We start from the raw sequence: 22617 nt of genomic DNA on the forward strand, positions 1-22617 counted from the left end.
ACTTATGGTATTACTTTCTCTCTTGTATTAAATTAGACATATCTCCTATCCAAATTATGTTACACTTTATAGATTAATAGAAGTCTACTATGACAATAGATGTATCAAGCCGCCCAAAAGAAGACAAGCGACCTGACTAAGGGTTGCTTGTACTGTCAATGGCTTCAAGAACGTTGCTGAAGACGGTGCGTCTTTCGAATCCGTAGCAACACCTTGCCCTACATTATCTGTAGGCGTTCTCGTAGCGCTGCTCACAGTCGCTGTGCTCGAGGAATCGGGTTTAGTCGCTGACCTTGTAGCTGTTGCCGTTGTACTTGAGGAGGAAGTGCCGCCTTCGGAGTTTTCCCATGGTGCAAGAACGCATTTGGAGAATAGTTCGTTGTTGACCCAGCGGTCGCCTTGGCGGGTAGGAGTCAGACTGAGAACATACGAAGCCCCAAAACTGCCGGCGGCCCAGGCAACAAGACCTACGTATACGTCGGAGTTGTCGTTGATGACCTTGTTTTGGGCGCAAAACGCAGTCATGCAGCTGGAGTCACTTGACGCACCCGTCTCGCTAACCATGCCTATGCGCTTCTGCTTCCTTAGGTAGGCCGCCAACTCGGTGAAGGCTTCGGTATTGTTCGTTGTGCACTGGGCGTGCTGGCCCGAATTGTTCTCGTCCAGATACTTGTGAATGTCTAAAAGCAAGCCATCGTTGGAGCCGTCCGGGTTTGTGATCTTGAGCAGTGCTTCAGCGCTACCCGTTGACACGAGCGTCGCGGCGCTGTCGAAATTTGTTCCTGGCAAAAGGATCATCTGCTTGTCGGCGCCGGCTTTGCGAATAGCTGTCACCGCCGCCTGGCAAGTGTCGCTCCAGAGCTTGATATCGAGATCGTGCGGCTCGTTCATCAGGCCGAACACGACTTTCTTGTCGCTGGCGTAAGCGGTAGCCAACTGCGACCAGAGATCGCCAAACTGATCATTCGTCGGTCCGCCCTGCCCAATAATCCCGCCATCGAAGCGCGCAAAGTTGTGCATATCAATCATGCAATACGCGCCAGTGTTGAGGCAAGCCTGCATCAACTTGTCATAGCGAGCGAACGCGTCTTGATCAAACTTATCACCCGGTGACTTCCCATGCAAAAGGTATTGCCAAGATACAGCTATCTGGCCGGTCAGCAAGGCCAAGAGGTTCATCGAAACTGGGCCGCGTCTGCTTCTGCGTCACTTACGGAGACGGAACATGTTCAGCCCGTTGTCCGTGACAAAGTGCTTCATTTGTCCCTCGCCATCGGATCCACCGTATCCACTCAGGGGGAAAGACCCCGAGTTCACAGGACATGTGCCCTAGAAGACCAGAATTGACAGATCAGAGCAAGTTCGATGGGAACCTTCCAAGTTGACGTCGCAATGGACAAGTGATGCTGCCAACCTACATCGATATCACACCCAAAATCAATGCCCGCGATCGCTATGCCCTGTGGTTTGAGGTCAGCTGGGCATGTCTTACCCGAACCCCTGAGAAAAGGTGGACCAACCAAATACTGCACTTTAGCTTGCGCGACAGCAAATAACGCAGCGAGTAATCCGAGATGCTGAACAAACATAATTGGAATCAAAGCGAAGGAAGGAAATGCTCAACGAACGAAGAGAAACGGACTGGAATGCAACCGGGGATATAGGAGCTCCAGCGAAGAATACAGTCAGAAGAGGAGGATAAAAAAAGATGCAAAACGTCCGCCTCCCGCCTCCCGCATTACGAGGCAAGCGAGGGCTGAAGCGCACCATGTGCGTGGCCGATACGAGTGTATCCCCACTAAATCAGTGGCATCTCTTCGTATTCCCTCGCTCGGCTTGCTCGGCAGCTGAGGCTGAGCACTGCCTCAAAATTGGAGGAGCCAGTGGAGATTTCAAGGGATAACTACTTGTAGACAAAAGCCCAACAATGCAATAGCGCATGATTTTGGGCGTATTCTCTCGTAATAAGCGCTGTTCTGAGGTGAGGCAGATAAACTACAAATAGCCCGCGTGGGTCTCTCCTTTGATCCCACCCATTGTCACCGTTCAACGTTCATGTTTCAACTGATGCCACAGCCGCCACAACGGCCCGGGCCCGTTCCCTGTTGCCAGTCCAACGGGCGACCCACCCCTACACGTCCAGATCCGGTGGGCCGCTCAAGACAAATGACGACAGCAAGTCTTCAGACGTCAAACAGACCAGGCCACGCGCATATGTTGGGACGGATGAGGGCGTGGTTAGTTAGGACATCAACCACAAAGTACATACCTACAATACTGGATGTCTCAGTGATCCAGGCGGCATTCCTGGGGTCTGTTGTCGTACTATCTTTCGTCGCATCAGGGCAGCGCCCTGCGGCACCCACTATGAATTCGTCAATAGCCCATACAGTGTTTGTGTGTCTCAAGTGCTACGTGCAATAGGATCAGCAGCTCAAACAATAATCTAACAAGCGGTTTTTTTTGTGCCGTATTGGGTTCCTACCGCGACGCGTTCTTGAGACTTTTGTGTTTCTTCGCTTCACAAAGGGCTCCATAGCCTGCTCATCCTCCTGGCCTAAAATGTCCCACTGCGACTCCTCATCAAGCAACTTGGAGTTCCGTATATCGAAAAGTGCTCACCCAGAAAGATTTAGAAGATGGCCTGGAGAGCCCAGCTCTTTCGCGCAGCATAGTCGAGCCAGAGACGAACCGTCTCCTAATTAATTTACCTTAAATAAAATATCTGTGCTGGAACGCCCAAGCTGATCCCTTCACCAGCCATAATCCCATATACATATGCATCGCCAACAAGCGAGACATATCTTGTCCCAGGTGAAGGTCGTAGCAAGAACGGTGTCTTGCCGCCGTTTAACACACAGACCCAGTCTCCTGTTCGTGCATTCCACGGCGCGAGACCAACGTATCCCTTGCGTGTCACAAACATGGCCCGATGCGCCGTCGATCGATGGATGCGCTGCGCACACAAGCGGAATTCCACATCCCAATCCATATCCGGGTCCGAGTGCCCCGCTTTCATCCCAGTTCGGAATTGCTGCTTGGCGGACTTACCTAGAATCGACCATGCGGACCGGGTGCGCATGTTGGCCATGTACGACGTATCGTGCCCTTCGTAGAACCATTGCTTTGCGCAGAACCAGTCCTTGACTAGGGATAGGTATGGCTCAGTGGCAGCCTCTTGACCCACGTAGTCGGCTATGTGTGTCCGGAGGACAGCCTCGAGCCGGCCACCCGCCAGCCTCTGATATGGACAGTCGGGCACCGTAGCTGTACCCATAGTCACCCACATTTCACGGACGTCGCCTTCTCTACGCCACAAGGGGACCAGGTTGGTCTCGGGGTGATATGCTTCCGCCATCACCGCCACCTCGTCAAAGAGAAACCCCTCCAGGCCTAGCGTGTGCGTGTCGCCAAATGTGTGGATCTGTGCAGGCGTACTCGCGCAGGCATCATAACGACAGCCTCCCTGCTCCCAGGAAAGCAGAAGACTCGGGTCACGATCTGTCCTGGAGGCCCAATTGGGGACCCAAGATGGCAGATTCGCCAGGCCAAGTCGGGAGAGTAGGTCCGAAAGTGATTCCCGTTGCTGCTGAGCCTGCACGTCTGGATCGTACCGGAGCACCGTTCGTCCTAGGTTATCCCAGGTTTTGGTCCATCCCTCTGGACAGATGCGAAATTCAGTTGGGTGGTGAGCTTCTCGAGGCGAAAGGGTCTTGAGCGGGCTGAAATCCGACTTATTGCCAGAGTTATGGTCATAAAAGTAGCACGACTCTCCCTGTGAGACGCGCTCCCAGCCGGTGGGGAGCGGTGCCCAGCCGTGACTGGGCTTGGACTTTGCCTCCCGCTGGATCAAAGCGTCAATATCGTGATATTTCGCCTGGTCGAAACAGTTATACGCAAAGGTGGGCGTTGTTTGTAAGGCCACACCTCTCCACTCGCGTACGCAATTCAAGACATCAAGTGATGTAGTCCCGCTAATCAGTTTTCGTGCAAACTTGATGTAAGTCTGTGCTGGCGGAGCGCCATAGTCGGGCACAGTCAGCGATCTGATCCTGTCCGGAAGCAGCCCGAGGAAAGCGAAGATTCGATCTCGATGATCCGTGCAAAGGAGGCCCCTACAGTTGAATAGTACTTCGGTCGGCTGAATCTGCTCGGAGTCTTGACATCTAACTTTTCGCAGCTGGTCAATGACGTGGAAACGTGCGTGGAGTTCCGGTTCCTCTGGACACCGGAGCAAATTGTACGTCTCTCCTAGAGAGCAATCTGCCGCCGACGCATTGATCAACTTGCGCATCATGTCCCATTCGAACAACTCGGATCCGCAGAGAAAGACCACCTCCTTAGCGACGACGACTTCTTGTAAGATCCACACACGTGTCCACCAGGGACGGCTTAGCAGCTCTCTAACTTCGCCAGACTTCATCTCCTCGACCAAGTACGAATTGTGGAAGTTAACCCGAAGGTTTGGGAGCAGTTGGTGAGCGGCGCCGTCCCTGAACCACACCCTACTGCAGAAGATAAAGTCGTTCATGTAATCGCTACGATCCAGCTTGTGGGTCGAAAGAATGGTCGCCAGCATGTTGTCCTTGGTCTCGCCAAGCCAGACGAGGACGCGATCTGCCTGCTCGTAGATCCGATGCATTACCGGAATCTGCACGTTCTTCTCAGCAACGTCATCCTGGTTGATGCATAGAGCGTCCATCCACACCCGACGCGTCTTGGATGAAAGCCGCAGCCGCCGTAGCGCGACTTCGGCGTTTTCGTATATACCAAACGAGCGACCGTTCAGGAAGACAAATCCACCGGTACCCTTCGTGCCCCAACAGTACGAAACGGCCTCATATCGGGGCGGCGTGGCGAGAGACGTGTGCTCCAGTGAGCAGACCAGAGGCGCATCCAGCGCGGTAGCCGGGTGAATAATCAAAAGACGAATCTCCCCGGCCTGGCGAAAGGGGGTGTAGATGAAGGAGGAGGCCGATGGTTCTGGCAATGGCGGGCGTGGTGATCGTGGTGGCAACGGCGGGGGGGCGTCCATCTCGTTTTGTCGAGGAATTGATACACCACAGCCAAGACGATTGATGCGATTGTTTTAGTGACCACATACAATCGGCAGAACCCGGTTGCTGTATGCAATAACGGCAGGACATGGCAAGCTCGCGAAGCTCGTGATGTATTTGATTAGCCGAGATGAGCCCGGTGGGGTAAAATCCTGGCAACACTAATAAGTAACGTTTCTAGAGTCTGATGTCAGCTATTCCTCCACTATACGAAAACCCTTGACTTTGCAAAGCACGTGAACTCAGAGTCCTTCCCTACAAAAATAGAGGTTATATCAACTTCTACACTAGAAAAGGCATGCACGAAGTTCTTCGGAAACATCATCTGAATATATATATATATCTATATATTAATCGAGTGTCGCAGACTTCTTTGTGTATGTTATCTTGTTTATGCCTGTATCCAAATAGTTTGATGATATTTACTACTAAGCCTCGCTAAGAGAGCGTTACTTGTTGATCCTTACTTTCAGCAAGTAGACTAGTCGAGTCCAAATAGAACAGTGGACCCAATGACACGACCACTTACGGCGACCGCATGTGTACACACAGCTCTTGGACATAGCCTCAGGAGACTGTAGGGCTTGAGGCTGGGTCTACCTAAACATTCAAGGCCTACACATTGTCCTCAGTATGCCACTTCTCTTGTCTCTCTGCTGTTAACCTATGCTGGACTGCTGATTCTTAGTCATTACCCTAGGTGGTTGATGATGGGTGCGAGATTTGCATGTCTTGATGAGGCTTCACGTCGCTGATCCTCAGACCCCAACATGGGCGTTGATCAGCCAACAAAGCGCGAGGTGGTCGTACGGAATGTGATGTATCGCTGTATATCAACGCCATTGCTATTACCTCTGACACGCCTAAAACTTAGTGGGAATGGAGGTAGGTATTCAGATTTGTGCTAATTTTCTGTTAATTAAGCAAAGATTATAGCCTCCCTGATGCTCGAAGAACACTTCCCTACGGAGACTGTCTGCTCTCCAAGCGAATCCGTGCTCTCGATATTTCCGTTGCCCTGATTCGGCTTAGTGGGCGGCGCGGCGTCGCGGTGTCACGCACGAACGTTAAAAGTCCATCTGGAGAGCTCCACCCAACACTCACAAACTAGGTACTTGATGTGCCGAACCTGTGTCGAAGTGTTTGACCTCTGGCTGGTAGCAAGAGCACAGTCTATCCTCAGCAACATAGACCAAAATCCTTCTCGGCCAAAGGACGTGATTCGGCCCAGGTTTTCCAAGGGATTTCCGTCATTCGCACACCTGCGTGGAATTCCATCGGTCTCATCAATACAGCCACATCTTGTTTATGCCTCGTTGTTATCGTTTTAGCTGCTTCATTGTGGGGTTGCGCCGGGATGTTAGGCAAAATTGCGGATTCATTTCTGTTCAGCTGAAAGCGCGACTTTATGCTTCTTATCGTTTTTGAGTGTAGCGTAGGCGGAATGGCGCCGCAAATGAGAAAAAGGAAAGGAGTTCGTGCTGGGGGAAATACAGTCAAAGCTGTTTTAAAAGGGTGCCAAGGCCCGGTGATGCTTGGCTGTCCTATTTTGCCCTAGAATCAACCACTGATCGCCAAGCCCGCTTTGCCAAGAGAGCTTCTACTTCACTATCACTCAAAGATGCAAATGTCACTACCTCTCGTCCTACTCGCGGGCTTGAGCCTAGCCGAGGCCGCGATCACGCTGACCAGCAACGGCTGCGTCGATACCCTGGGATTCGAGCAGTGCGCCAAGGCCGCCAGTGACATGGCCTCGGCGTGCATCAGCAAGGCTGATAGCGACCGTAGCCAGACCGAGACCATCGCCTGCGGCTGCGCCCAGTACCAGGCCAACTACAACTGCTATGTGACGCACTGCTGGAACCGAGTCTGGGAGTGCGAGTACCAGGAGTACCTCGTTGAATATCTCAAGCAGTGCCCCATCGCAAAGACCCCCTTGCCTTATTTCCCTATCCCGGACAATGTCCAGGATAGCTGCTCATGTAATGTCGGCAAGATTTACAATGCCTTCATCGATGCCATCGACAAGTCCAACACCTGCATATCCAAGGCCGGTGCCGGAAGCAACGCCTTCACCACCATGGAGGCTTGCAAGTGCTGCATGGTCAGCGAGACGCTCTCTACGTAAGTCTTTGTTTCCATTTGAGCAGTCCTGGAGTGGTGATCAAGGACTAACAGTGCAATTCTTTTGCTTCCGCTCAGTATCTACGGCACATGTCCCACAACGAACCAAGATCTTGTCGGTCTCACTATTGTCGAAAACCAAGAGAAGCTGTACAATATGAACTTCAACGAGTGTGCATCCCTGTTGTCGAAGTACAACTGCGTCAGCGATCTCGGCTTTTCCTCCGTCCCAGGAGACAAGTACCTCGGACCGAACGATATTCCCGCCAAGGGCACCAACAGCTTGACCAACGGGGCCGGCACGGTGACCGCACCCGCCAGCGGAACTGTCTTTACGTACACCGACCTGGCCAACAAGTCAGTCTACACCGTGACAGCAGCTAGTGCTGGGAGTGGCGGTAGATCGGGTTCGAAGACGACAGGCGGCTCAGACTCAGGTGCTGGCCCGACGGTTCAATCATCTGCGTCAGGCGGCCAAGCGTCCCAGACAACATCGTCAAAGAACAGTGGTGTGTCTGTAATGGCGCGGAAGGGGCTTGTTGCCTCTGGTCTGGTAGTCTCATTGTTCATGCTCGACATTGCGTAGAAGGCAGTGGATCACCCTTCATCTCTAGGGAGTCATGTTACTCAAACACAAGACCAAAGCTCCTCCGCATGGATAAACACGCGGTAATGGAAGGTTAATTAGGGCATCATATAAGAGACCGCTACTGTCCGAGCTCTTTGTTGAACACAAGAAATGAGATGAGGCGGTTTGATCGTGTCTACTTCGTAGAGAAAATCTACAGATCGGTTGTGATGGTTGCAATAGCACCTCATTCTACTTATGGACTGCCATCACACAGTCTCTCCTCAGCCTTCGCATAACATCATGCTTGCTTTGAAACGGAATCCATATGCATTCGCTAATCCAGTAAGGGTAACTCAGGCCATGTTGATGTGTTATTGAAGCTTATCTCTTGACGGCAGTCACATCGACCATAAGAGGCCCCTTCTCCCAGGCGAAGTATATACGCTGGTCATGCCAGCCTTGGCTTTCAGGTCGGATATGGAGGTCAAATCGCCAGAGTAGACGTGTCATAATAAGGCGCATCTCGGCATACGCAAGGCTACTGATTCATCAGTTCATGTTTCCACAATCGAGAATGACTTCATGAGATTCTTAAATCGGGTATGGAGTCAAGCAAGGAGGATGGGCAGACACCGAACCTAAAGGACATATGTAGCAGCGATGTGGCCACACAGAAGAATTAAAGAGGGCAGTCGTATAGGCACTCACTTCTTGCCGATGCAATTCCTGGGCCCTGTAGAGAACGGATGCAATATATCTCTCCTATCGTCGGCATAGCGTGCATCACCAAGCCATCGTTCTGGGATGAATTTCTCGGGGTCTGTCCAAAACCCAGGGAAATGATAGGCTGTCAAATGGGGAATCGAGACCTTGGACTGGAGTTGCTCGCAAACAGTTAGCATGCAGTATCCTTATCCTCACTCAAACATGAGTTGTGGAATTTCTGCGCTTTCTGCGTGTTGAAACATGGACTCACATTCTCGGGTAGAAAATAACCATCAATGAAACAACCACCTGGGGGCGTGACTCGGGGCAATCCAACTGGCACAGGAGGATCTAGAACAAGCAAATTCGTTAGTCTTGTCAGCGTCATTCGCTGTCAGTGCGGACCAGTAAACGTACACAAGCGGAAGGATTCATCAAACACTGCAAGGAGATACGGCAGATCATTGACAGTTCCAATGTTGATCTCCTCTTCACTTGCGAACCGTTCTCGGATCTCGCCGACCAAGCGGTCGTATTTCTCTCGATTCATGAGTATGTTGTACGTAGTGCCAGCCAGGATCGAGCCTGTAGTATCACTACCAGCGATAATGAGTGTGGTTGCGTTGGTGGCGATCTCGTCCCTCGAGAGCCCTTTCTCGTCGTTGTGTCGCAACACCAGATCCAACAGGTCTTGATGCTCGGGACCTTTAACAATGCCGTCGATTCGGTCTTTGACTATCTGCTCGCCGCGTTGGATATTGTACTCGAAGTCATGCACTATATGTCGGGGTACGAAGAGGTTGAAGAATGGAGCAACCCATGGGTGACGGATGACGATCTGCCCGACGGTTCCGAACTTGATGCTGTTTTGAACCGAAGCGACAGCTGGATCGAAGACTCCCTTTTCGAGACATCCGAAGGACTGTCCAAATGCGAGATCTCCGACCACGTCGTACGTGGCGAAGGTGTACCACAGTGTAATGTCGACAGGCCCTTGACCCATCCTCTCTGCTATTCCCGAGATAAAGTGGTTGACATGGTGATTGAGGATGTCTGATTGTCCGCGTAGTGCTTTTTCTGAGAACGCGTGGGCCATAACCCTGCGCATCCTCTTGTGGCCATCATTATCAGCGTGAATGATGTCTTTCACCGGCGTGGCAGAGGCATCATAGAAGTCTGGATCTTTGAGAAATTGCTGGCTTGTTTCCTTCTTATGGCCATACACCTGCTTCCAGGCCTCAGGGTGGATAGTTGAAATTTCATTTGGAGAGAATCGTACAGTTGAGCCGTATTTCTCATGGAGCTTCTTCAGTTTGTACGGCCAGATTCCAAAAGCAACGTAGCAGAGGTAGATCCAGTCCGTGAGCGCATACAGCTTAGGACCTGGTATCTTCGCCAAAGGGTGCAAGAAGGCGAGGTAGACGCCCCGAACGGTCAGGCATACAATCGTCTACCAGGGAATCGTGGTTGTCAGTTTCAAGCCAGGGCCAAAATAGGTGAGCAGTGATGCGAATTTCAACTGACCGCAAGACCGAGCGCTGCTGCGGTTTCGTATGTTGGAATCATGATCTGATCTGAGTTTGGCGATAGGTTGCGTTCGGAAGAGCTGTTGGGAGCCTTGCGAAATCCAAGAACCACACCCTCGAAGTGTCTAGACCAGCAATCAAGATCCTTATAAAACGTCTATGTTTCAATGCCAGACGTCAAGAATAAGCCAGCGCTACTCTCTGTCCCCACTGCCTTTCAGAAATGGCAAGTTTGTAGTGCGATTTGAGAGCCGGGGAAACGACGGAAAATCCCGGGGGTTGAAGACTTCCTTCTACAGGTGCACTGAGCATTGATATACGTGACCTTCCAGGTGACAGAAGTACATCCCTAGGGTCCAGGAAAAGGTTCCATTGGTAAGTTTCGGATCATACATAATGATAACTGATATGAAACGATCTACGCTAATCTGCCATGTTACCTCGCCAAGATCTATCCTTGACTCACCCCAGGATATTTTCCGTCACTTCCCCGGCCCGGGAAAAGAATGCAAGGCGCTTTCCGCTGCTTCCCCGTGCCGGGGAAAGGATAGAAAATGTCCTGTGATTCTGACTTCCTCTTGCAGATACCCTGACATAGATCTGCAATGCGTAAAAGTGGGAAAAGTTATTTTGTGAGCGAGAGTGTTATCTCCTGAAGTGCTGGAGGAAAGGCCTCCATGGAGTGCTTTTGATCCACTGATACCGTATCTACATGGATCTTGAAGAGGGTCACAGGTGCACGTGACGTGTTCCGACGTTACTTGGATAGCCCGCGGCAGAATACCCCGGGAAGAGAGTTATCAATGCGCTACGCAAGGATTCTGGAATAACGATCACCAATGACTCCTCTAGCAATACTGACCTAGGAGCGAGCCATTAGGTCGAGCGTTTGGGTGCCAAACCCGTACGTGAAATGGAGCGGATGTCGGTGAGAGCTTCCCCCGATTGTCGACAGATCCTGGTGTTCTCCAAAGCATTTGACTGAGAGTCTGACTATGTGAATCCTAAATACGGTGAACTCTGCTTGAGAAGGGCAAAGATAGAGAAAACGCTGGCCGGGGATCTCAGCTATTCTAATGTGCAACCAGAGACCAGTAATTGGACCATCTAACTAGTTTTTGGTCACCGCCAAGTCAGGATCTCATCATCCTCTCTCATTGATCCCTCGGGCATCACCGCTCTTTGGGCCTGTAGTCTATTATAATTGCTTTAATTCTTTCCTCCTTTTCGAATGCTCGTGCACCTCATATATCCCCCGGCGACGGAGCTCGGGCGTAGACTGTCCTTGTAGGCCTTGTTCCAACGGCGGTAAATGCTACCTCGAACAGAACCTCCACTCTCACGATGTATGGCCAAGTGATCAAAGAATTGAATTCGCTGTTTGAATTTCCCCTCTCCTGTTATATTCTTAAGATTCACGTCATTCTTTTCGCTTTTAACAGATGGGCTATATCTTCGCCGCCATAAATCCATCATAACTTATGCCTCATTGTTAACCTGTTGGCTCGGCCACTTCCACACAATATCCAACCCCTTCAAATTAATCAATGGATTTCCCTCCCCATTCCTCGCACATCCAAACGTCTCCTCAAATCCACAGCGGCGATAGAAGTCCTCTGTCCCCGGGACTGTTATCAAAGAAGCTACGACACCCTCCTCGTCTGCACGGTCAACCCCCCAGAGCGTAAGATCCTTCCCAACACCAATTCCTTGGTAGTCTGGATGAACGGCAAGGAAGGAGAGATACCATGACTCTGCGCGCTCCCCGCTCCAAACAGAGTCGAAGAATGGGTATGCCCGTTCAATGATATCTCTGTGAGCCGGCGCTACTGCGCGGTTAGGCCAGAGCAGCTCGTGTAGGGCCATTGCCTTTGACATGAGTGGTTTCATGAGGTTTCCTGTAGTGATTCTTTTTAGTATGCGTGACTGTGTAGCGTACAACAGATCTATCATCTTGCGAAGGGTCCCAGTTTGGAAGTTTTGAGATCTCGACGGATGGAACACCTGTTCCATAGCATGAATTGAGAAGGGAATGAAGAGCAGAAAGGTACAAAAACATACTTGGATCGTAACGTGCCAAATCTCGCTTCTGAGCGCCAGTTCCAAGCCGCTCCCACTGTGCGATACCGATAACCTTCTCCTTGCCAGGGGCATCTGGATCCTGTACAACCGCGGCGAGGAACTTGTAACGACGGTTCCAGAAATTGACCCTCGCGTCACGCAGCCAGTACAAGTCCGAGTCGTTTGGATATCTCCCACGGCCGGGGTGGATCATTTCACCAAATAGCTGGTCGTCCCAGAAGGCGAGCGACATAACCCGTGCCATGGCGGGGAGTTCATGATATTTGATATCGCGTAACTTGTACGCAATCTCTGGTTTTTTGGAGGCATTGGGTGCGGAGGAAGATGGCTGGGAGTCCGTCATGTTGGCGGTTATCATGAGAAAGTTACAAGCAGGCATTGAAGCCAAGGATTTGTGATTTGGGTTGAACGATTGTAAATATACTCCCGTGGAGAGAATTGATATGCTAGTGACAGGATGAATGTAATCAGCTTTTCTTGAGCCGGTGTCCAGACTTTTCGTAAGTCGGATCGACAGCCGGGCGTTGCAACTGCCAACTCCGTCCTGAAACCAAGACCTTCTTTGAAGACCATGCACTGTAGAACGGCATCGTAAGGAACCAGTCGATCTGGAATTCCTCGGTCCAGTGCCGATGTCGTATGCAACTGTTTTGCGTCTTGGCACGGGTGATCTCGCTTAAACACAGATGTATTTGTAACACAGCTACGGAACCGTTAAGGGTGAAAGGGGCCAAAGCATCGATCCATCGAACCCGGGTTACATCTCATCACTTTTCCACAATTAGGAGGCACGACCTACCAACCATAACATAGCAATTGGCGAAGTTTGGGTCATATTGCCTGCAAATGCCAAGAGTCTTGGCAGGAGGACGCCCCGCATGACGGCCCGTCCCTATCAACGGGCCTTGGGATGTACCGCTTTAGTATGTGGAAAAGTGGGCGGAAGTCTGGAGAGTCAATTTCAGGTCGTGAAGGCAACATGATCCTCCCGGGACTTCTTCTGTGTTGCTCGCCGCTCTTCCCCGCTCACGACGGTAGGTACATAGCAAATCCGGGCGATCGTAGTGGCACTAGCCATTCTTTGTTTGACGGGGCAAGAATAATGTATAAGAGCGCGTTACATGGCACCAGTCAAAACCAGTCAGAGATATCCAACTTCTGAACGAGAGGCAGGAACAGAGATAAATTGTGCAGGGGAACGCGTGTACTTTATTGACATTCTCAAATTTAAATTCAACCGCTCAAGATCATCAGGATACTTTGTCAGACCTCACCTCAAACACGTCCGCCCACTCGTTGTTTTGCTGTCAAAGCTCGCCTCATCATCCTACAATGGCTAATTCTTCTGTGCTCCTGCCTGAGCGTCTCCTTCCAGCAATACCTGCTATGCCGTCTTACCTTGCAAGTCGCCTTGTCTGGCTTCTGCTTGTGAGCAGCAGTTTCGCGTGGGTGTATTCAAAAACCCGCCAAAAGTCAGCTAACTTCCCTGTCATCAACCCACCAAAAGGATGGCTGTCTTTATTTACCCAGGACAACATCAAGTACTACCTTGATAATGGATGGGAGGTACAGAGAAGAGGGGCCGCAGAGTATGGTGGCCAACCCTACAATGTTATCACTACAGACGGGGTCGTCACTGTTCTTCCACCCAGCCTCGCGCAGGAGATCCGCAATGAGCCAAACCTGAGCTTCTTGGCAGTAGCGGCAACAAACCTGCAGTCACATCTGAAAGGGTTCGATGTTTATGCTGTGGACACTATTCAGGGGGAATTGATGCTGAAGGTGACGAGGAATAAGCTGCCGAAATTCCTGGGTACGAATGAAAACTTCTCATCTTGCCGTCAGAGCTTCATAAAGTTGAGTAACTTCCGAGGCTAACAAATCTCAGCTCAAATGTGCAAGCCCATAGCCGAAGAGGCGAGTATAGCAGTGAAACTAAGTCTTGGGCAGTCATCAGGTAAGTTCAAAGTTTATCCTCATTCGCTACGACTATATTGACCCTACTTTTCCTCGGCATCCTTACTAATTCCATCTCGATGTCGGCGTAGGGTGGACCCTCGCGCATCCCTACCCGTACATGCTTGATCTAATAGCCCGCATGTCCTCGCGCGTCTTCCTCGGCCCCGAGCTCTGTCGCGACAAAGCATGGCTCAATGTAACCAAGTCCTTCGCGCTGGACAGCTTCCAAGCATCCGACAAACTCCGTCGCTATCCAACCTGGTTTCGCAGCTTTGCTGCTACATGGCTTGTTCCGCAGGCCAAACTTGTTCGTCAACAGGCTATAGATGCCGAGAAGCTAGTAAGGGCTGTGATTGAGAAGCGACGGCAACAACGCGAACAAAACGGGGGGACGGAAAAGGGCGAGGAGAACTCGGTGGACTGGTTTGAAGACGAGGCTGGTGGAAGAGTGTATGATGCCGGCAAGACGCAGCTTCTGCTGTCTGCCGTGGCGATCCAAACTACAACGGACCTGCTCACTGAGGTTATGTTACGGTTGGCTCAGAGACCAGACTTTGTGCAGGAACTGAGAGATGAGGTGGCCAGTGTCTTGCAGGCCGCTGGTGCGTGGAGTAAGCCTGCTTTATTCAACATGAAGCTGCTGGACAGCGCCATCAAGGAGGCGCAGAGGATGCGGCCTGTGTTGTTTGGTAAATGGCCCTGAGACCACCCAATTTCTTATCGGATTGGCCAAGTCCGTTTCGCTGACCTCTGCTCCTCTTCTAGGCGCTATGCCGCGCATTGCCCTTGCGGATGTCGTCATTCCCTGCACTGGCGTCACGATCCCCAAGGGCAGTCGCCTTGCCGTGTCATCGCTCCTACATCACGACCCATCTGTCTACGAGAATCCCCTTGAGTATGACATCCACCGATTCGCTGACCTGCGAGATGATGACAGCAACAGCCATAGCCATCTCGTCTCCACGGGGCCTGCAAGTCTCGGATTTGGCCACGGCAACCATGCCTGTCCGGGCAGATTCTTTGCAGCTAACGAGCTGAAGATTGCATTGTCTTTTTTGCTGGTGAATTATGACTGGAAAATAGACACGGAGAACGTTGATATAAGCCCCGAGAATATTGGTTTCACTGCGAATGTGAATCAGACTGCCAGGGTGAGATTTCGACGAAGGGCGCCAGAGGCGATCGAGATTGACTTGGATAACATTAGATAGTAACCACAGCAGGACTACCTATCACCATACTTAGAGACTCACTGCAATGGTAGTATTTGTGATCACTGATACGCGAAGGCCATTTTAAATGGACGTAATGAATACTGCCCTTAGCAAAGCCTGGTTGAGCCCCCCCTCTCTTCCTTTGCTGGCTATCAGAGTTTCTCCCATTTCCATTCATTGGTCAAGTCTCTAATACTCAGCAGATGCCATCGCAACTGTCATGGGAGTAGACATAGTTCACTGTCAGGATACCATGGGCAGAGTCGTTGCTGCCCGACGTAAAATCAACGGGCACACTGCCGCAGCCATTACAACTGTGGTCCAGGAGCGCCTTGACCAAGGCCTGGGCTTCGGAGCTTACGACCCCGGACTTTGTCAACCGTGGAAAAAAGCACATGCCGGTTCTGAGCTTGCTCGTGGATATTGACTCTCCAGTCAGTGCTCAGCGTGATTAATAGAGTAGACTAAACTAGGGACTTGGGTACAATACTTCCATCAGGCGATATTCTCGTCATTCTGGTACGTTCTTGATGGATCAACGCTGTTGATGTATGAGGCTATCACGGCCAGGTGATCCGAGCAGAGAACAGAGCCAGGGCAATTGATTCCGAGCGCTCCAGCCGGATTCAGTATGGCGACTGAAGCCTCTTCAAAATCAATCCGTACAAGTCAGACCATACAGTGCTCTGACCTGTAAGATCCCCCGGAAACCAATGATGGATAAACGCCATTAGTTACTTGCATGTGCCTGCTAATCCACCGCTGGTTCCGTAAGGGTGTCGGAAATTCCGAACAGGCTCCGAACACTGAGTTTGCCCTCCACACAAGCTCCGTACCCACAGCTTGACGGGACTCAAAGTGGGCTCCCGTCTATCTAGAATATCTATCTAGACACGCCATATATCAGCGAAGACTGAAATCTTGTTTGGAATCGGCCAAGCTCTTCACTCTAGAATCACTTATCATTGCAATTTCGAGAAATTTCATGAGCCATGCGTCCCATCCAAGATGCCCGCTTTTATACCACCACGCCGAAGTACTCCGGCAAGGTGCTCAAGAAGGGTTCAGATGACTACGAGAAATGTCGCCGCATGAACCCGAGTGCCGACACTCCCAATCGGTTCCCCGCCGAGATCCATCTCCCTAACACGCCGCAGGATGTGTCTCAGGCATTGAAAAGAGCACACGAGATCAATGGCTCTGTTGGAGTTCGGTCTTCCGGTCACATCATGAATTTTCCTAGTGCCATCGACGGCGGCATCCTCATTGATACGGTCAATCTTCAGCGAAGCATCGAGTATGATCCCGTCTCCAAGGAGATCTCTTTCGGACCCTCATGTCGTGTGGAGGAGCTCGCAGCCAAGCTAAAGGAAGTCAACCGCTTCTTCCCCCACGGCCACGCCCCGACTGTTGGCTCGGCTGGCTTCATGCTTGCCGGTGGCCAGGGATGGTTTGTACGAGGTTGGGGCGCTACCAGCGTGAGCTGGATCACCAAGATCGAGATGGTCGTGCCTAGCGGTGAGGTTGTCATTGCCAGCCGCACCAAGAATCAGGACCTATTCTGGGCGGCTCGAGGTAGCGGCCTCGCCTTCTTCGCAGTCATTACACGCTTCTGGGGCCGCACAATTGAGCGGTCGACCATGTGGGAGACTATCCTGAAGTTCGACATCAACAGCGATAATTATACGGAACTGATGACCTGGACAATTGAGCGAGGCCGCGACACTCCCCGATACGGCACCGATCTCAATATAACCATCGACTACCCCGAGAAATACGATCCGTCCTACACGACTGATGACATCCCCAAGAGTGGCAAGCTCTGCATGACTCTGAACCTCCTCTGTTACTGCGACACACTGCGTGAGGCTAGAACACTGCTCAGTGCTTACGAGAAACACACACCGGCGACCCGCGACGCGCTCCTGGATCTGCAACCCGTGCAAGAGAGAACCTTCGAGCAGGTCTTCGCCCGCAAACGAGGATTCCTTGGCAACGGCGGACAGGAGAGATGGCAGATCAACAGCATCATGAACGACCCTAACGTCCCGCTATCAAGGGTGAGTGCATACAACCAAACCAAGCCCATGCCAAGCCTACCCATTGCGCACATTGATGCTGACTTGTATTACCACGTAGCTCGTGGAGGCGATCAAGCCTTGCATGCTTGAGCTCCCAACTCGTACCTCGTCAGTTTTCATGTGCCATTGCGACATCGTCCCCAACGAGGAGGAAGCCTGTCTCAGTCTGCCTCAGGACTTGTACATCTCCACCATCACTGGGTGGTCCGACCCGGCTCTCGAGCCAGGTATCTACAGGCCGATGATCGAGCGGTACAGAAGGGCCTTCCCCGTTGCTGTCGGACAGTACATCACCGAGCTGGACGTGAACTCGGAAGACGCCAACGTAAGACGCCCTGCCACCACTCCCCCTACTTTGCTTACGACTTGTTCTAACAAGCTTGCTTTTCACAGTGCCGGGTCCTGAGCGACACCGCCCTGGCCAAGTTCTTGAAGATCCGAGAGAAGTGGGACCCTAAGGGTCTGTTCCCCAACTACAAGAAAATTGTACAAACTCACGAGAAGATGGCGAGATTGGAGAAACAGGGTGCTCGACTATAAGAGCCTGTATCTGATGCCATTGCTCAATGTCCATACTTTTCATGGCTAGTATTACCTTTCTAGAAGTAGTTATCACTTCTAGGACTATTTTAGTCCTACTAGAATACGAGCCATATCGCTCTTTGCCCAGATTGATCCCTATGTTAGGAATCTTATGATTCACAATGATTGCCCTGGTCCCTGACTTCAAGATCTTGTAAGCGAGTGGGCTTTAATCTGACATGCCCTCCCTGTGTTTTGAATCAAAAGGCCGAATGGTGTATGGTGTTGAGGCACAGAGTAATTGTAGGTTCGATGCTCGTCGCTGGATCAGCCTACATAAAGCCATGTTCACCGTCTTGAATCTTTTCTTCGGGTTCTGGAGGATTGGTGCTGGGTGCAGGATAACGGAGCCATGCGGTATGAACTCTACCGATCATTTCATGAAACCCGACGTCACTTGAAGACAAGACAGTGGCAAGCCTTCAACCTAGATAATATCGAGGTGACCGTTTCCGGATTCGTCTAGCCATGAGCCAGGGCAACACCATGGTTGACTGATGTGACGGAACCTAATATGTGTGCATCGGAACGCAGGCCCACAAGTCGCCGTCCGACTCTCGAGTGTGTTACACTTTCCGGTATCATGTCTGCTCCAATTACGGACGGCTCCACGCTGTTTCTGGCTGATGCACTTCAAATATCTGAAGTTTCTAATGCGACTGAGTTTTATTTAAATGTTTTTCAGATAGATCACCGCTGGAGCAACCTCATTACAATCAAGAGACTACCCTGCCTCAGAAGGCTGCCAATGAACAGGCCTCTGCCTCGCCCGGGAACGACCAGAGGTCAAATAGATTATTTATGCCCATATTTGCTAGGTCTTCCCCTCCATTGCCAAAGCCAGGCATATTCGCTAATGAGGGAAAACCACCCAACAAGCGATCTGGACTAAGCAGGTCAAAGTGAAACGATGTCGGCTCATTTGTGCTCAGACCCGACAGCGGTTGTATTGAGCTCGATCCCAAGCCGCTAGTTGACCACGAGACGTCTGGCCACGCTTGTGCTGGCCCAGAAGTGATTGAGGGTCGTCTACTGGTTGATGATGAAGCTTCGGGCAATCGGCTATCGGCCGGTAGGAGATTCAGCCGGATTAGCGGGGCGCGAAGCAGTACCAGCTGCCTCAACAGCCGACGTGATGCACGGAGGCTCCCGCTATATGCACAGGCTAGAGAGTATGCGTCCAAGTAGGTGAGCCGGATGGTATTGAGGCATTCTTCAGGTACGGCGGGACATGCTGCCGTCGTCTCTTCATTTTGCGCCATATATGCGATGACGAGTGAGAGAAGGGCGCAGGATCCGGCCAGGAGGTGCTGGTAGTACGGGTGCTGTTTTCTGTAAACGTCCGAGTTCTTGTCGAGCATGAGAAGCGTGCTGACGGTGTTGGATATAACGTCCAAGGCGGGCTTGATGCTCCGGTCGGCGGTGGGCCGGCGGGTGCTAGAGAAGAAGAAGGGGCGGAGTAGCATTCCTTTGACGGAGTTGGCACGAAGACTGCACAGAACCGCCCATGAGGGGAGGGTGGAGGAAGAGGCATAGCTTTCTTCCTGTAGGAAGACGGCCGAGTATTGGCCCACCACACGACGGCGCCACTGCTCGATTTGGAAGTTGAGCAACTCAAAGGCCTCGTCGTCTTCGTAGGGTTGGCCATGCGTGGCACGCGAGAGCGTTTCGCTGACCTTATCACTGAGTGGGAGAAACGACATCATGGCTTTGAGATATGAAGTTTGCATCTGCATATTAGAGCATGTTAGAAAACGCTCACGTTCGGGTTGGAAAGTATTCAACAGAGGTTCTTACCGAAGTCGGGAAGTCTTGCTTGAACATGCACATTTTGACCAGTGATGGAAGGCCATTCGTGGCGGACCACTGTCGGTCGAGCAAGAGGATGGTGGAGGTGATGGTAGCTGCCAGGCGCTGTTCTCGCTCCGACTGCAGAACGTGCTGGCATACCTCCTTGGTGTGAAGACCGAGTTCCATAAACATGCAGGCTGCGACGCCACACAGACGCCTAGCCATTCTTGGAGAGCCTCTGTAGAAGCTTAGCATGGCCTGCGAGCACACAATTAGACATAGTGCTCAATCGCGTTCTAGTGAGTGGTGCTTATGGTGAGACTTACAGCTGTCAAGACGAGGACGACGTGGGTTAGACTCGTAGCTGGGGATGCCAACCTCGTGGTGACGGCCTGGGCTATATTGTCGTAGATGATTCCGGCTGCCTTCGATTCCATAGGCGTATCCTCAGCGCAGAGAGCAATGCAGATGATGAGGACAATGATGAGGTTGTCGTCCTCGCTGATATGACAACTCCTGTTTGCGGGCTTGCTCACTCCTTCGGAGCCATGCCACCCGCACCGATCTTTGACCTTGCTGACCAGCTCGGTCGTGTCGATGATGGGATGTAGCTCACCGACCACTTCCTGGTAAACGCCCATGAGGCGGACGGCCTCCTGGACTGTCATCCATCGGGGGAGGTCAAGGCAGCCCGGCTGGACTGTCGCAGACGCGCGAGACCGCGACGAGCCGGCGCACGAAGCAGGGAAACGCGTGGCGCCGGGGGAACAGGCCGAGGCCTTGTCATTGACGTCGGTATCTCCGTCGCTGTCTGACTCATCATCGTCGATACTCGCAAGCTTGGGCTTAGGCGGGCCTCTTTGCGGGCAGCTCTGGCTGTAGACCTTGCTACGCGCCATGTGGAAGCTGTAGTCGGGACTCATGGGACCACAAAACTGCATACTCGGCTTCGAGGGTACGACGGCGCTATGGGCGGCAGCACTTGCACTCTGGTCCTGAGCCTTTGATGGCATCAAGGCCGGTTCCACAGGCGGTGGTGGAACTTGACGGGCTGTGGCTGCGCCAAAAGTCGGACCCATCTGGACGCCGCTTTGCTGGATCAGAGCTGTCAAGCTCTCCACCTTGGCTTGGAGTTCCATCATCATGTTGCTCATGCTGTTCATGTCGGCGCTATCTGTCACTGATGCGGCGGGTTGTGCCTTGCGTTGCCGCTGGCTTGCCGCTGCCTCTGCATTGCTCACTATGCCTTGCCAGTCGCTCGGCGTCAAGGAGTACAGGCACTCCTGTCCGCGATTCCGGCAGAACTCGCATGGCCGGCATCCGTCGCATTTGCCCTTGCGCTTCCGACATGTATCGCACGCCCTGGGCGCATAGGCCAGGCGCTTTCTACTTGACTCGACAGCAGATCCGGACGTCGACGGCCGCTTGCTACCCGATACGCGCGTGGACGAGGACGATGCTGATGTTGCCGACGACGTGGATGACCAGGCGGCGGACGAATTGTCGGTGCTCGCCGCGTCGGTACTTCTGGCCCGATCGGTCGAGTTGGAAGTGGTGGTTTCTTCTCGTGCTGGACCGTAGCCACCGGCAGAGCCCGTGATGGTGCCGGAGGGGGGGTTGGCATTGTTTGTGTTGCGGCTACTCTCTTTATTGGTGTTGGCGTCGTCGTGATGGTTCTCGCTGTTCTTGGTGTTGTTGGTTGTATCGTTGCCTGCAGACCGAGTCTCCCAACTCATGGCCCGGATCGTGTTTCCTGATGGGTCAGGCATCATGTGCGGCCATGCGCAAATTGCAATATGGTGGCAAGGAGGGTGTCGGATGCCTGGCGAGAGGACAGGACCAGACAGCTCGACTCTTCTTCCCGACGCGATACAGTGTTTATGGGAGGCAGCAAATGGGGCATGTTAACCATGCAATGAAGGTCCGGGTCAGGCCCTCCTGAAAGTGGCTTTCGCCTACTTGTAGTTAGACCGTATCCAGACGGGCATGGGTGATAAGAGATCTGCATATCTACGTCTAGGCTACTTTGTGCGGGGTAACTATGTAGTTAGTCTCAAAGCCTAGAATCTGTCCCCGGCACTGGCGGAGCAAGACTTCGATGGTTGGTGCTCTGGCGAGTCACCAAAGACGATAACTTCTGGCAAAAGATGTACAGGCTACCTGTGTACGGGTGAGCCATGTTCCTTTCCAGAGCCCAGACGTGTAATGTAATACCAACGTTGTAGGTCAGGCCGACGTCATGGCTTACTCAGGGGTTCCTCGAGCTGCAAGTCAAATAACCATCGGGGCTTGTGCTTGGCACCGATATCACAAAATGTCTGACAGGCTGTAACGCACTCCACACTGCCGCCCGCTTCTCCGCATCTTTATCAGTAGCAGGCATACGACAGTCAGATAGAATGGGGAGTAAATGCTTCGCACAACCAGACGAATCCTATTACGAACCATATCGCCTCGCGATTTTGAACTACTCGGGTGACTAACCTAAAATAGTATGGGAGAGTGCCTGGTGCGACAGTGTTATCTTAGGAATCATTCCGAGGTGCTTCCGCAACATCGTTGCAACCTGACTTGTTTCGTTTTAGGAAAGCAAAATAATCCGTCGGAATGTTCCTAGCTGTCTTGCCCGGCGCATTCGAGAGGCCTTAGGCCATCCCTCGGCCATTGCAACGTGCGAGTATCATATTTGTTTACTGTGCTTTCCGTACCTCAACCCGGGATCTCAATCCGGCCTGCGTTGGTAAAGATCCAGAGCCTGATTGGCCTCTTTGCTTTACCGCAGATCCGCTTGCGGACCACCACAGGTAACCGGCACCTCAGTAAGAAAGACCATGGTGGAATATCCGTAGAATACCACAACGCACATGACCCCTGGATTGCTTGCCAGCCACACTCTGGATAGGATAGTTTGTCCTGTCCATGTAG

The 22617-nt window shown here is 52.0% G+C and overlaps 8 protein-coding genes across 8 annotated transcripts; 3 read left to right on the plus strand and 5 right to left on the minus strand.

Moving 5' to 3' along the window:
• Window positions 1-87: 87 nt before the first annotated feature.
• E0L32_011823 (uncharacterized protein) lies at window positions 88-1589 on the minus strand (the record flags this gene model as incomplete). Its single annotated transcript, XM_031134595.1, has 3 exons — window positions 88-1145; window positions 1215-1329; window positions 1419-1589. The coding sequence occupies 3 exons, from the start codon at window positions 1587-1589 to the stop codon at window positions 88-90; spliced, it is 1344 nt and encodes a 447-aa protein (XP_030999810.1).
• Window positions 1590-2632: 1043 nt separating this feature from the next.
• On the minus strand, window positions 2633-5035 carry E0L32_011824 (uncharacterized protein; the record flags this gene model as incomplete). Its single annotated transcript, XM_031134596.1, has 2 exons — window positions 2633-2698; window positions 2777-5035. The coding sequence occupies 2 exons, from the start codon at window positions 5033-5035 to the stop codon at window positions 2633-2635; spliced, it is 2325 nt and encodes a 774-aa protein (XP_030999811.1).
• Window positions 5036-6678: 1643 nt separating this feature from the next.
• On the plus strand, window positions 6679-7767 carry E0L32_011825 (uncharacterized protein; the record flags this gene model as incomplete). Its single annotated transcript, XM_031134597.1, has 2 exons — window positions 6679-7181; window positions 7236-7767. 2 exons carry the CDS (start codon window positions 6679-6681, stop codon window positions 7765-7767), a joined length of 1035 nt encoding a protein of 344 aa, XP_030999812.1.
• Window positions 7768-8133: 366 nt separating this feature from the next.
• Window positions 8134-10023, minus strand: E0L32_011826 (uncharacterized protein; the record flags this gene model as incomplete). The annotated part of the gene is made up of 5 exons (XM_031134598.1): window positions 8134-8290; window positions 8461-8627; window positions 8729-8808; window positions 8875-9907; window positions 9982-10023. 5 exons carry the CDS (start codon window positions 10021-10023, stop codon window positions 8134-8136), a joined length of 1479 nt encoding a protein of 492 aa, XP_030999813.1.
• Window positions 10024-11820: 1797 nt separating this feature from the next.
• E0L32_011827 (uncharacterized protein) lies at window positions 11821-12408 on the minus strand (the record flags this gene model as incomplete). Its single annotated transcript, XM_031134599.1, has 2 exons — window positions 11821-11987; window positions 12045-12408. The coding sequence occupies 2 exons, from the start codon at window positions 12406-12408 to the stop codon at window positions 11821-11823; spliced, it is 531 nt and encodes a 176-aa protein (XP_030999814.1).
• Window positions 12409-13397: 989 nt separating this feature from the next.
• E0L32_011828 (uncharacterized protein) lies at window positions 13398-15235 on the plus strand (the record flags this gene model as incomplete). Its single annotated transcript, XM_031134600.1, has 4 exons — window positions 13398-13878; window positions 13954-14022; window positions 14159-14713; window positions 14790-15235. 4 exons carry the CDS (start codon window positions 13398-13400, stop codon window positions 15233-15235), a joined length of 1551 nt encoding a protein of 516 aa, XP_030999815.1.
• Window positions 15236-16230: 995 nt separating this feature from the next.
• On the plus strand, window positions 16231-17859 carry E0L32_011829 (uncharacterized protein; the record flags this gene model as incomplete). The annotated part of the gene is made up of 3 exons (XM_031134601.1): window positions 16231-17298; window positions 17378-17644; window positions 17713-17859. 3 exons carry the CDS (start codon window positions 16231-16233, stop codon window positions 17857-17859), a joined length of 1482 nt encoding a protein of 493 aa, XP_030999816.1.
• A 1104-nt stretch (window positions 17860-18963) lies between these two features.
• E0L32_011830 (uncharacterized protein) lies at window positions 18964-21461 on the minus strand (the record flags this gene model as incomplete). The annotated part of the gene is made up of 4 exons (XM_031134603.1): window positions 18964-19053; window positions 19125-19631; window positions 19699-19950; window positions 20019-21461. The coding sequence occupies 4 exons, from the start codon at window positions 21459-21461 to the stop codon at window positions 18964-18966; spliced, it is 2292 nt and encodes a 763-aa protein (XP_030999817.1).
• Between the last annotated feature and the right edge of the window lie 1156 nt (window positions 21462-22617).

The sequence above is a fragment of the Thyridium curvatum genome (genome assembly GCF_004353045.1).
Source record: "Thyridium curvatum strain D216 chromosome Unknown NODE_120_length_81233_cov_73.040108, whole genome shotgun sequence".
Taxonomy (NCBI): Eukaryota; Fungi; Ascomycota; class Sordariomycetes; order Thyridiales; family Thyridiaceae; genus Thyridium; species Thyridium curvatum.